Genomic DNA, 12626 nt, shown 5'->3' with positions numbered 1-12626 from the left:
CCATAGTCAAGTCCTATGTAAGCTTGAAATGTCTTAGATTTAGGGAAGAGATGAGGGGGGGGGAAAAGTGAAGTAGTTCGAGGTGCTACTGTCTGCATATCTTGCACATGGAGACCCTGTTCTGTTGGTCCTTAGGCAATACCATGATAAAAAAAAATATAAACACCTGCACTTGGATCCACCTGCTAAATTCTGTAGCTTTACACTCCCTTTTCTATAACTTAAAAATAGGAAAGAGAAGGCAGGTTTTTTTTGCTGTGCTTTGGCTGCTGTGTTGAGGCAGACATGCAAACAGCATGAGCTGCCAAAATGAAGGAGACTGTGAAACTGTCCTTATGTACCGGTGGCTGTTGCATGCACAGACAGGTCGGGAGAGGAAGGAGAAAACCTTTTCCCTGCCTTGTTTTCTCTCTTGAATTTAATGTTGCTTATTCCATAGTGACAAGCTAAATTATTTTCATAAAGCAGCATACTTCTTGAGTTGATATCCCAGTAACTTCTGAATTTCGGGCCTAGTGTGCTAAAAGGTTTGATCTTTCCCTTCCCGGAGAAACTGTATTTAAACGTGCTTGGTTTTCTGACTGAAGGAATTCTGAAGCAGGAAAATGTCCAAGTAAATTCCAGGTTTGCTTTGTAACTTTGGCAGCTGCTGTGCAAGATGTATTTTGAAACTGTAGTTCTACTTGTGTTAACACAAAAAATAAAGCTCTAATTTTTCTTTTTTAATTGTAAGATACAATTGTGTTTGTTTTGTACTTTCTAGTCTTGAAAACAGAAGCTGGGTAAAACTGGCTGGCTCTACCCAGCTCTGCCTCTGTAAGTACTGGAACCAGTTTAGTTGGGGGTAGGTTAGCAGAGTGAAAGTTTTGTTTAAGATTCTTTGCTACCATGTCAATATTGTTTCTCTTGTTTAGCTTTTGTGCAGGGTTTGTGAAGGTATAATACAGCTTAGCCCTTAATGTACAACTGTTGGCTTCAGTATAGCCAAGCTATAAATAAACACCCCCTTGCCTCCCCAGTGGTAGGAAATGACTGCAGCAGGTGGTGTCCTCTGCGAGAAATTTGCACATTATCCATACCCAAGTACTTTTTTTTTTTAAAATGGCTTTCTTGTTGTGTGTTTTTCCTTTATTAAATGATAACTGACTGGTCAGCAAACATCTTGTTAAAATCTGAAATCTTCATTGAGACAAAATAAATAAAACCAGAAAGATATTTTTGGTTTATTTCTTTGCAGCCTTTATGTAAAGTGTATTTTATGTGCAATTTTAAAGGTATTAACAGAAGAACTGCATAATGCCAGTCACTGGTTAAAATGGTATTTTAGGTTTGGTTTTTTTTAGCTATGTTGGGCTGGAGTTTAGCTCAGGTTTGTTATAGCAGTTCCTCTATGGTAGTACTGGTAGATGCTTGGAAGGCTGCAGGCAAGATTTGTATCCCTGCTTGCGTTGAATAATACCTTGCACTGTGAATGGCATCAAGAAAATAAATGTGCCTTTTTGTGCCACATGGTAATATTCGGAGTAAATCAGGGTATTGCAGTCTGGTCCATGCAAAATGAGTTGGATGGTGTCAACAAACAAGCTTCCTCTTGACATAAACCCCATCATTGTATTTGGATTAATGTTCAGTCTCAGCGAAGAGGCTGAGTTATTTGGGCAAGGAGAATAAATGCATTTGTGCTGCTGACATTGTTTCCTTCCAGCCGTGCTGGAGAAGCCCTCGCCTCCTTGCCACTGTTGGGTGCTAAAGAAATAGTGGAATCAAAGGGAGATGCACTGTGGGCTTAGTGTGTGTGTGTGTGTAAACAAGAAAAAAGGGGAACAATCCTGTGTTTCGGTTACTGTTTAACATGTATCTGCCTTTATACCCCTTCCTTTCTCCTGCAGATGTGAGAGCTGTGTGGAACTGCTGTTTGTGAGAGGGGCTGGGAATTGCCAGGAGTGTGATACCCCCCTGCGGAAGAGTAACTTCAGGGTACAGCTCTTTGAGGATCCTGCTATTGACAAGGAAGTGGAAATTCGGAAGAAAGTGTTGAAAATGTGAGTGTCACCAGTTAAAAGAGCAGAAGGTGGATGTATTTTAAATTTTAAAGAATTGCCTTACTCCTCCAGTAGTACAGAGGAGATATTTTTTTTAAGTGACAAGCTATAAAACTTGACTCCATTTAACGTGGAGGGATTTCAAAGAACCTGATTTTATGCACAACTGAGGGCTGAATTCACAATTTAGCCTTGAGGGATTCCTGCTTAGCATTAGAAAATGCTGGGTGTTTCTATGTGGCCTCCTTTGGCAAAGACTTACCTCCTAAATTGAGATGATTTTTATTGAGGACTACTGTTGCTTTCCCTTTGAGGAGCTGAACATGGGAGTGGGGCAAGAAACAGGACCTTGATTTTTTCCTGGGGACCTGTTCTGAGAGTTGAAGGTCAGTTTCCCTTCAAAACAAAAATGGACAAAAGAAGCAGCTATGTTCACATTGTTCTCTACTTCACACAGCAATTATTACTGGAAATGCTTCCTTATAAGCCTTGTTTTACTAGTCTGTCATGCAGATTTGAGAGCTCTTGGAATAGAGATTGAATGATGTCTAAAATTGCATCTCACTCCTTGTGGCCAAGAAACATTTTATAAGAAAAATAACTGAGCCAGTTGATGTTTTGGTAGAGGAGGGTCTGATGGGATATAACAAACCTGGAGGAGTTGTATGTGCAAAAGTGAACATACAGGTAAATTGCAAGCTTGACAGCCTTTATATAAGACTTAATACAATACTAAATTAGTCGTTTGATGATGCTGAGATGTGAGGAAATTGCGTTGTTGAATACCAAGATGCTGAAGTGGCCGTAATTTTGAAGTTTGATTATAAAGTCTACTGAAGTTAACAAAAGTCAAACTGGAATGAAGTCAACTTAGTTGAGTAAACATGGAATGACGTGTAGTTAGAAAACATAAAATGCTTGGCCCCTTGGATTGCCTGGATTTTAGTTTTTAGTAGGCAGAAAGAATGTTTGCGAATTGGATTTTGGCCTGAATTCTTGGTATTAGATTTTTATGCTCCTGGGTGTCGTGTGTCTTGGTCCACAGAGCAGGCAGAATCTCAACTTTATGTTTTTTTGGGAGGGAAGCCTACATGTCTTGACCTTCAGAGGCTGTCCATGTTCTAGCCAGTTGTTCCTTCATCTTTTTACTTTTTTCAGCTATCAAGGGTTGGATAAATGAGTTCTGGAATGGTCTATTGATATGAAATAAGATAATTGTGTAGCATTTTCATCTTGCTGCTGACATATGCTTTCTGTTGTTGGCGCAAAGCCAAACTCCCTTTTCTGATATTTCTGGAAGAGCTTTTCTTGTGGGTGTTACTGTTCTGCCTTTGTTAACAGGTTTCTCATGCTGAAGGAGTGGCTTGGAGTTAGTAGTATGTCCTAGTCTCTGGGCTTCTCTTTGCAAACAGTGGGCAAAAATAGCACCAATTTATGCCAGGCTGGCTCCATTCCTTTGAAACAAGCACTTCTGTCTCCTTTTAAAGATTCTGTATGTTGGTCAGTTCTGGAAGCCACAAAGCGCATAGTTGATAAAACTAGGTCAATATTTAATATGCTTGCAGCAAGAGCCTTCTTGAAATTGCGTCTTTGTGTGTTGTATAAATACTTGTTTCTCTTATCTCAAAGATACAATAAAAGAGAGGACGACTTTCCCAGTCTAAGTGAATATAATGATTTCCTGGAAGAAATAGAAGAAATTGGTAAGTCTTAAGGCTTGCATTTTTGGTGTGCTGTGCTCATGAGACCATAGGCTTTTATCTTCTGACTCAGCTGCCTGTGAGAATGTCTAAGTTGAGTTTCTGTAATAGGATTTATCATAGATCAGATGTTTATCTAATTACTCTTTTCTGTACATTTAAAATCATATTTTCTGAACTGTAGGACATCAATAAGTGAAACATTTTATCTGCCAGAGAAAAAACATGATTTGAAGAGGAAGTGTGATGCTTTATAGCTGGAAAAAAAAGGCTTGCAGGGGACTGTTGGTGCTGCACTGGGAAAGATTAAACAAAGAGAGGAGAAATTGAAATTTTCATTATATGCCTCCATAAGCTTTATCTACCATGACAGAAGCCATATGGTGTCTTTCATCATTTTTGCTTCTGCAAGTACAGTAGTTGAAGCTGCTTTGAAGCTGATGACCTTACATACCGTGGTGGTAGCATTTTATGTTGCTGTGCAGAAGGAGAAGGTTTAGGAACAGACATTGATTTCTTTCTCTTTGGATTAGTTAAAGGAGAACTTTGCCCTTTGGGGAAGGGACTGCATTATCAACAGAGTTTGTTTTCTTCTTAGGATGACTTGTGATTTATGGTGAAGTGATGGATTTTGCTTAGAAAAACATGGATGTGTTCAAAGGAGGCTCTAAATGGTTTGTTTCTTGGGTTTTATGAGCTTCTAAGGTTTGGGGCTTTTTTTTTTTGTCCTGGAGGAAGAAGAGGTGGCTTAGAACATGTGGGAGGGGCAGTGAATGTGATTCGAAGGAAAACATGAAGATGCTATTCCCCTTCAGTTTCTCAAAGGAGTCCTTGCTCCTCTTTGCACTGTGGCATTTTGTAGATACGTATCTGATAGGCTTACTGCTGTGAGTAATGTATCATGTTTTTGTTGGCATCAGAATGCTGAGGCTGGAGAGCTAAATCATGTGGCTGGGAAACACCAGGCACGCTTATATGGGTCCAGATATCTGGAGGAGACTGTGTGGGTGTAGTTGTGTTTGTATATTTTTTTGAATGGTGCGGGGGAAGGAGGGAATTAGTAGAAAGAATGGTTGCATCTTAGCCAGAGGATCCTGGAAGAATCTGTGCACTCATGGAAAGGAAAACTGCTTCTATTTATGTAGCATTACATACAGGTTTCCCGCTTACTGCTGTTGCAGGGGTTTTTAGCATCTGCAACAAGGGAGTTGAAGTTTTGCTTGAAATTTCCTTAACCTCATCATTTGTGCAGAATGTTATGATGCTGTAGCTCTTGGGATTAGGTTCTTAAATTTAAAATGGTTCCAGAGCCTGCACTGGTAACTTGGTTTAGAAGCAGCAGAAATCACAGCTGGTCTCTGTAACCTTGTGAAGAAGAGTGAGTTTGTCAGTAATTGTGCTGGCCCTGCAAATGCATAATGAAGAAGTTTGATGGAATTGTTAGGAATTGGAGTTAGTTGCCTGGAAGGGGCATCTGAAATACTGAAAGTAGTAGAAGTTCCAACTACCTTCTGCTTGCTTCTTGTAGCAGCCAGGGTGATGAGAGGAAAGAAGGGGTGCAGTCAGAAGGCTCTTAATTTTCACCTTCAAAGGGGTACTTTATGATCTACTAAGAATACCACATGGGTTATGAATTCAAGCCCTGTTCTCCTTTCCTCGGTGACAAAGCACAGGCCCTTCCCTGCTTTCACCCCTGGGCAGAGTCCTCCACCTGACAAGTACCTGGTACGTAGTGAGAGTGTGACTTCTTCCCATGTTTTTTGCTGTGCGTGTTGTTTGTGGCGTGACTGAACAATGCATTAAAGGTGCCTTTAACTCTGTATGATTAGTTCACGTTTTTCTGCTGAGAGTAGTTGTTTCACTTTTTTTGTATGTGTGTGAATTCCCTGCTCGTTTGTGCATGTGAAAAATTAGCCTGCAAGATGGGAAAGAAAGGGTGTATTCATGCAGCACAAGGTTTTGCCTCGTGGATCCCGGTGAACGGCAGGTTGGCAGTAGCTGGTGGTGGTGTTCAAGCTGCCAGGTTAGGAAGCTAGAGAGCCAGAGAACTGGGTTTTCCCTCTCTCTCCCTGCCCCAAACTCTCAATTTTTCTGCGGGAATGTTGAAGTGCAGCTTTACCCTGTTTTCTCTTTACTAGTAAGTTTTGTTTTGTAAGTTGTTGTGGGGGTTTAAATGAAGTAGTTGCTTGGCAGAAACAAAATGTGAATGCCCTGTATAAGTATACTTCATGTGACCCTGGCTCAGTTCTTACAGTTTTTCCAAATGTTTCAGGTACGTCAGCTCCCACATTTGCAGCAATTGCGCTGTCTTATTCCATTGATGTGATATATGACCTCACTTGAAACACATTTTTTACCTTCATATCAGGCATGTTATACCTACAGACTTTTTCTATTTAAAGAAGGAGTTGGGTGGTACGGCAGAAGTGTGTGTGTGGGAAGGTCAAACAAACATTAGGGTGGTCACCTCTTAAGATTTCTGTTATAAAAAACACATTTTTGAAGTGGTTTAGAATGTAGCCACTAAATAATGCTTTGGGCTAAAATGTGTTATACAAGGCTTTAAATAGAAACCACATTTTAAAGCAGGTTTTCCCCAGAAGAAAAATCAGTTGGACAATTTGAGAACATTGTAAACACTGTTTGTTGTCATTAACGCTAGGAAGAAAAATACAGTGAAAGGGTTAAAACCTGTCTTTGGGAGAGGTGTGGACAACATCTACTGGAAAAAGTCAGGTCTATGCCCTTATGAGAGGGGCAAGGTTAAACCTTAGAGCATTGTCACAAGTTGCAATCTCTGGACATAATGCAAATTTTTCTCGCTCTTTCTGTAAGGTTTTCTTCTTCCCCCAAGGTTTTCTTCTTCCCCAGAGTGTAGCTATATCCAGCTTTCCAAAATGTGGTGTGTAAGCTCTCCAGAGCCCAGCCTGCCTCCTAGCATGTGTATACACACTGCCTGGCACCGTTCTCCTGATACCTGCATGAGGCCTCTAGGCTTTACCGCAACACAGTTGTTAATAGTAATTATTTCTTTTTAAAAACATTCAGTACATTCCACTTGGAAGTAGACTACTGTATTTGTGCCCTTTGGATTCATGTATCTTCTTACTCCTCTAAGACTTTATGCAATACCAGCTGCCTAGTGACTTGTCTTGCTCAGAACATTTATCTCGCAAGCGATCCTTGGATAGAAGGGATTTTGGTATCTATGATCACTTGTGGGTTATGTTGTTTAATGTTTTGTGGTTTTTTTCCTCTGTGTGTGCGCACAAGGATGGTGTTGCTGGTCCTGACAATGGGAATAACCCAAATGGAAATTGAGCAGCTTTATCAAAGATCCATTTCAGTCATCTCATCTGAACAAAGATTTCAGTGCCATACTGTTCTGACGAAAATGATCTTTTTTTTGACTGATGGGGCTGAATGATTTCAATCATTCTTTATTATGCTAAGGTATTTTTCTGGAAAATTACTGACCCAGTAAAACACAACTGCAGATAAACAGAAATCATTATTAATACCTAACTAGGTTTTTCTGGCTTAGTTGTGGGTTTTCTTTTTTTTTTTTTTTTTTTTTCATAATTATTTTGTTGTTATCACAGAAATTTTGGTTGGAAGGGCCCTGTTAAAATTTACTCCATTTTTTCTCTGCTTTATCCCCCTTCTACTGGTCTTACAAGCGCAGGCATCAGGCATTGAGAGCACTGACAGAAGGTGCCATACTGGCTTTGGATTACACAGGCAGGCTGAGGATGTAGTTGTGTCTCTCTTTGTAGCTCTCTGCTCAAAGCAGTTGCTCTTCTGCCATTCCCAATCTCTAGCTGGCAATTTATGAAGAGGATAATTAAGAAGCTGTTTGTAGTAGAGTTGGAGGAATACTGTTTATTACAAACTAATATTACTAATTTTTAAATTTTCAGCTGGCTCATACCAGCAGTGCAGATTACTCTGCTGACAGAGTTTGATCTGCTGTCTTGCCACAGAGGCAATGTTCCTACTATTTGAATAGCAAATATTTTTTTACACGGTAACACTATCTCTTAAGGAACTCGGAGAAGTCTCAGAAAATTTGCGATGTCTCAGACTAAAACGGGGAGATTTTGGTGGACTTAGTCCTGCAGTGGAGTGATATTCATTCATACTGCTGCATCTCTGGACAGATTATTGTGCCATATAATTAAAATCTTTGTCTCATTTTCTTTTTTCTTTTATAACTAGGAAAATGTTTTTCCATTTGTTGCAGAATTGCATAACGAATGTTGTTGTTTTGAAAAGCAGTGAAAGTCTCCCTGTAGAGGCTGAATTTCAGAAGCAGGGAGTTTTACCTAAATAGAATGAAATGTTTCAGAAAAACACAATAGTCTTCCTGTTATACTTCAACAGATGTCTCAAGGCAAGTCATTTTATAAACCAACCAATGTGAGATGGATAAGTAGATAAATAATTGTTGCATACAAAACGGCTTCTGTTTCTTTTCCCTGAAGGGTTTCAGGCCTCTTATATCGGCTTATGCTATATTTCAACATGGACAAAATAAGTCTGGCTTCTCTTTGAAACCTTTTCAAACTAGCCATCTGCTTTGCCAGTCATATTCAGATCTATACCAATATTTTTTCAGGGTAGGTGTAGCACATGAGTTAAGGTGTGTGTTTTTTGTTTTTTTTTTTTTTTCTCTTTCTGATTCTTGTAGTTTTATAATTTGTTTTGTTGTATTTTTTTAAAGAAAGGGAACATTTGGAAGAAATATATTTAGAATAATTTTCTGGCAAAACTCAAAGCAGACTGAATAAAAAAAAGCATAGTCCTAGCTATGTAAAAGGTAGGATGCTGAGTATTAGTGACTGTGTGTTTTCATTTGATACTTGTTGGCATTTAAAATGCCAAGTAATTTGTAGAGGGGACAAGGGTGAAAAAGAAATAATCTTAATTATTTTTCGTGGCCTGGCACCCCTTACAAAATGGACTTGTCAGCTGTAATTGCAACGGTACAATGAAAAGAATTTGTATTCTCTGAATATTGACAAAAAGACATTTGAAGCGCATGAAAAATATGTTGGAAGACTTTTTTGGCTGGCTGGTTGGCCACTGACCATGCAGTGTCAAAGAGCACAGTTGGATTTGCTGCTAGGGTGTTTATTGTAGGAGGGAAGATATTCTTTTCATTTATTAAAGGTCAACTATTGACACTGATGTTGATACAGAGATATCCAGTTCTTAACATTGTTGCAACAAAATGTAGCTCTTCAATATTTTAAGTCTGGAAATGTGGACAACTTAGTGTTGAGGAGCAGATGCTTATGACCAAGATAACGTTCCTTTTCAATGACTATGAATCAGTATTCAGTGGGAGAATCCTGGCCTTAGAGGCTGCTGGCAGTATGAATCTTTGTGTTTGGTGTACTACCATATTCTCAACTGCAGAGCAGAATAAGACTGACAGAGCAGAATCAACATGGTATGACCACATCTGACTCTTGAGAGGGTTTTACCTGTGCTTTGCTTCCAGTCACAGCAGGAAAACAGAAGGGGAAATAAACCATCTTTCACCTTGCTGCGAGCAGAGCAGTGGGCATTTAAGGTGGCTATGCAGGTGGCTACTCAAGATTTATCAAACATTGATGCAGAAACATATCTCTTACATAGAAATGTTACTTCATACCAAGCAGCAAAGTAACACCACTTTTGTAAGTAGTTCTAAATAAAGACAGGTATCTGCACATGTTTAAAACTTGCCTACTTTCCCCAGAATGAGTTTTAAATCTTGTAGTTTTTGTTTTACAAACCCAAGTTGTGACTAGTTGAACCTTTGAAGATAACTGAGAAAGGAGAAAAAAAACTCCTCAATGTTTCAAGCAGCAGTAGTTGCAAAACCTATATCATCAGCTTATTGTGGGATTATTTTTAGAGAGATACCAAAGATATTCAGGAGCCTAAGGGCATTTGGCATCTCATCTTGCTCCTCCTCTTGCACCTGAAGGTGGCATCTGAGCATCCTGCTAGCACAGCATGTCTCATATGCTATTTCTTTCTTGTGTCATCATTGAAGAGTTTAGAGAGCTGGTGCATGGATTTAAGTTGAAGGAAGTGCTGACATTCCTGTGCAGCTGCTGTCATTGCAGAGCCCTGGTCTGATTGTATGCCAGCATTGTCACATGACAGTTCTCTGCTCTAATACTTAAATATTAAGCTGTATATCAGCTGGGAACTTTAGGCTGGAAATTTGGAGGTCAGCACTCCCTTGAAAATACTAAAAATTTAGACTAAAATAATGTGTTACTACGGAAATGTTGCTACAACCAGAAAGTGTATGTTAGTTGCAACATGTTGTTACGCCTTTTGGAGGAAAAAAAAACCCCCCACCAAACATGAAATAGGTAATTGGCTTCCAAAAACCAAGGAGCTGAACTTTGAACAGTTTGTTTGGGTTACAGTAGTGCCCAGAGGTTCTACCTGAGATGAGATCAAGACTATGGAGACTGGTGCTGCATATAGCTGTAGTATGGAGGTACGGCAGGTGATGTATAGGAGAAAGAAAACTTTATTCGTCTTCTCCTGCTTCTTACTGATGGGAGACCTCTAGGGTAGAGGCCTAGTGACCTGCCCAGGAGCAGTAGCAAAGCTGGAAACTGAACTCAGGTGTTGATTCCGAATCAAATGCTTAAACCACAAAATGAACCTCCACCTCAGATCTTCCTTCTGAGGTGAGGGTGATGGGGTGGGGATGGAGGAGTTCAGCTGATTTAGGAACCCGGCTGCATTAAAATGTCAGATCCCTTGATATTGCTCATTATTCGGAAAAAAAAGAAGTACAGCGTTTTTGCTTAAGGTTAGGAATTTCTTCAGCTGGATCTTGCCTAGTGCTTCTTTTGCAGTTTGAGGAAGGACTGAACACTTTTGATAAGAGTAAGGTGATGTAGTGGTTCAATTCTCCTGGAAAGACAGTATCCTGTTCCTATCTGTCCACTTTTATTTCTTCCCATGTACCATCTCTGGCACTTTCCTGACCTCTTTATTGAGCCAGTTCAGGTTACTGGAGGGTTTCTGTTGACACTCTAAAGCATCCAGGGAGTCCTGGAGTCAGAGCAGGGGAGAGTGAGACTTGTGCCTGGGAAGAGGGATGTAAGAGCAGGACTACCCCTTTTTGGCAGTGAGCTGCTGTACGGCTGGGTTTGTAGAACTGAGCTGTATTCCACAACTCTAGCATTTTAGACCTTCCCTGTTTTCTCCCCCCACCCTGTTTGCTCCATGCTTTGATTTCTTGCTGTTCTCCCTGCTGCTCACAACTGGTTTGCCAGTCTAGGCTATTCATGGTTTGGTTTACCTAGAACCCACCTAAAAGCTCACTTCTGCCCTGTTACCTGTGGAGAGGATGAGAGAAGGGTTATAATTTTTACCAAACTGAGATGTGTGCTATCCTGGTGAGTAACAGCAGACTTCATGCTTCCTTCTTCTGTTCCTTTCTATCAGCCTTATACAAATTACTTGGCTGTGGTGCATGTGCTCAGGGTTCATTTGACACTAGTCGCTTGAGAACTTAAGAAGAAAGTATTGAACCAAAATCTTCCAAGTCCCGTGCTGGCATTTTCACGAGAAACTCCTTCCCTTCCTCAGGGTTTGGTTTAGCGCAATCCCTGTGCTGTTGTTTCCTTGTGAAGGATTTATCAATGGTAGCGTAGGTTTCTCTGCTGCTCTTGTAAATTTACTGTAGCCACGTGATGAAGCTCTTTGAGGCTTTGACTGTTGCACATTGGCAGTCTTCAATAGCTTTAAGGCCATGGGCATGAGCCCAGCATCCACTCTGGATGGTGATCACCAAGTAACTTCCCCAATTTCAGTTGGAATTCACTTGACCCACAATTGAACCAGTGACCTAGAGGTGAAAGGCTCAGACATTGTATCAAATTACTAATCACCCAAACCATCTACATCTTTCAAGCTGTTGATTATAGAAACCTTTCAATTTCTTGAGGTATCTTCCATGTGATGTGTAGATAATTGGGAATGCTGTGCTGAAGTGTAGAGCTTGCTGGTTGATCCTGCTTGCTCATAGTTACGTGAGATATAGTCTTATTATTGAAACACAGGAAAAGAATTTCACTTAACCTATTAATCTGGATGCATCTGCAGATTCCTTATAATACAAGTAATTGTATGTTGGTGCCCTTTTAAGTTATCAAGTAATGTGAAATTTTTTTGTGTACCTGAGAATTCAAACAGTCTCTGTAGGCTTCATGTATTAGATAATGGAATGAGATGGAATTACTTGATTTTTAACTTTTCTTTATATGTATGCGTTTAGTCTAATTTTACAGGAATCGCTGTAACTGCTACTTGAAAAGGTCAATGTTTTACAAATAATATTATGACTATTCTTGTGTATCATTGTCAGTATCAAAAAATAAGATGCAAGACTCAAATTTTCATCTCCTACAGATGTATAAACCTAAAGGAACTCTGTTGGCTTCTGTTGAAGTTTGCAGTGATCTAGCAGGTTGTCTCTTTGTTGACAGGGCATATTTAATTAAATTATGTTACTGCAATGTTTGGTGCTAGAAGGGGTAGAGAATGTAGGAATAGTATTTCTTTGTCAGTCATGCATACTGACCTAATACTTCTGCTTTCTGTCTTTCTAATGTTTATACAGTATTTAACTTAACCAACAATGTGGATCTGGAGAACACTAAAAGGAAAATGGAGCTGTACCAGAAGGATAACAAAGAAGTCATTCAGAAAAATAAGATAAAACTGGTTAGTTAACCTCTCCTCTCCCCTGCAATTTTTATTCATTAGTTAAAGAATCAAAGGATTTTTGGAGTACTTTCTGTAATGTCTTAAAAACAAGTCAAAGCTGAAGGCACTGTGCAGATTTCACTTTAGCATATTA

The 12626-nt window shown here is 39.7% G+C and overlaps 1 protein-coding gene across 8 annotated transcripts in view; it reads left to right on the top strand.

Annotated features, from left to right (window-relative positions):
- Nucleotides 1–12626, top strand: part of MNAT1 (MNAT1 component of CDK activating kinase) — a 125341-nt gene that overhangs the window by 35146 nt on the left and 77569 nt on the right. For all 8 annotated transcript variants that reach the window (XR_005105321.1, XR_005105320.1, XR_005105322.1 and 5 more), the window contains exons 2-4: nucleotides 1890–2042; nucleotides 3672–3745; nucleotides 12387–12490. Coding sequence is in view for 5 of the 8 variants with exons in the window: in XM_037394695.1 (XP_037250592.1) it covers nucleotides 1890–2042; nucleotides 3672–3745; nucleotides 12387–12490 (331 nt within the window). In the remaining 3 variants the exon portion in view is untranslated. The remainder of the gene's footprint in view (nucleotides 1–1889; nucleotides 2043–3671; nucleotides 3746–12386; nucleotides 12491–12626) is intronic.

This window comes from Falco rusticolus, chromosome 7 (genome assembly GCF_015220075.1).
Source record: "Falco rusticolus isolate bFalRus1 chromosome 7, bFalRus1.pri, whole genome shotgun sequence".
Classification (NCBI taxonomy): Eukaryota; Metazoa; Chordata; class Aves; order Falconiformes; family Falconidae; genus Falco; species Falco rusticolus.
Note: the sequence above shows the minus strand (reverse complement) of the source record. Positions and strands in the feature narration are given on the sequence as shown.